Source organism: Sipha flava, unplaced genomic scaffold, assembly GCF_003268045.1.
Source record: "Sipha flava isolate LNK unplaced genomic scaffold, YSA_version1 17857_pilon_pilon, whole genome shotgun sequence".
Lineage (NCBI taxonomy): Eukaryota > Metazoa > Arthropoda > Insecta > Hemiptera > Aphididae > Sipha > Sipha flava.
The window spans coordinates 1-1320 of record NW_020272115.1 but is presented as its reverse complement, the minus strand read 5'-3'; the positions used below and the strand labels follow the sequence as shown (position 1 = coordinate 1320).

The following is a 1320-nucleotide window of genomic DNA, read 5'->3' as shown; positions in this document are numbered from 1 at the left end:
AAATTAATTTATCAGAACATGATAATGAAGAAAACTAATATCAGCTAAATGCCTAAATACTTTATACTTTAATTTTAATTTTATTATTTTGCCAAATATGTCGATTTTAAACTCTAAATTCATTGACAAGGCTTATAATTAAAATGTTGAACAATGATAAGCGTGAAATTATTTTGATTTCATTTGTTGGTTGTACTCAAATTATTAAACAATTAAAACAGTGAAAAATAACTTAAGATTATAATTATTATTACACTTATATTCATTATCTTAGGATAATAATGACCGAATCATACAGCTCAAACGATATTTTGTTTAACTATTACTCGAGTAAAGATGAAATACCTACACATTTTAAGTTAATGTCGTATAAACAATCATTGAACCCTAAAATAATTGATAATGAGATAAGAAAATGGATAACAGAAATGCCAAGAACTACAACGTATAATGTAATGGTAAATATGATTCACCTGTTATATTAATAGTAGCTATATTTCTCTCTTTCTCTCTCTTGGATTTACAATTCTTTAAGAATTTTGGCAGCCACCCTTACCGTTTTCCAATAATCACGATTCTGGACTCTATTTTCTCAGTCCGTCACTTCAATCGCTTTTAAGTCCTTCCTTATTCCATCCATCCATCGCTTCCTAGGTCTTCCTCTTGGTCTTTCCCCGTCGAATGCCATTCGATTACTGATCTCTTGAGCAGTGAAGTTATTGCATTAAAAAACTCACTAAATTGATTGCATTATTGTATTGAATTATATTAAAAATTGCATTGAAAAAATTTAATTTTAATCAATAAAATCAAATATATTAATACATAGTAATAATAAAAATTAAATATGAATACTGCTTATATTATACATTATATTTTAGGTTTTCCTAATAGTGATAAGAATAAACCATGGATTGACGTATACCCGAGTTATGTCACGAAAAACGTAGAAGACGAATATAATGACCCTAAAAGTAATTTAAATTTTTTCAAATCAGTCTCGAAACTACGTCACACTGATACATTAAAAAAAGGAGGTTTGGCAACTTACGTCTTCGACCAAGTTTATGTACTGATCAGGTAAACAATTAATAGCAAAATAAAAGCAAATAGGTTAACAATGAAATATTACATATCATTTGGTAGACGGATTATGTTGTATTAATTAAAAAAATGTAATAATTTTGTTAAAGATATCTATCTGGAAATGAGAACTATACATTAATTATGAACATGGGTTCAAGATCACAAACTGTGTGTTTAGCTAATCAAGTTCCTAGATTGTATGGATCATTGACTGTTGTTATTGGATCTGAAAAC

At 27.7% G+C, this 1320-nt stretch overlaps 1 protein-coding gene across 1 annotated transcript; it reads left to right on the top strand.

The window, feature by feature from the left end:
* Positions 1–281: 281 nt before the first annotated feature.
* Positions 282–1299, top strand: LOC112680597 (the record flags this gene model as incomplete). Its single annotated transcript, XM_025550748.1, has 3 exons — positions 282–330; positions 882–1080; positions 1194–1299. Coding segments are annotated over exons 1-3 (354 nt in total), but the record flags the coding sequence as incomplete, so codon positions are not given.
* Between the last annotated feature and the right edge of the window lie 21 nt (positions 1300–1320).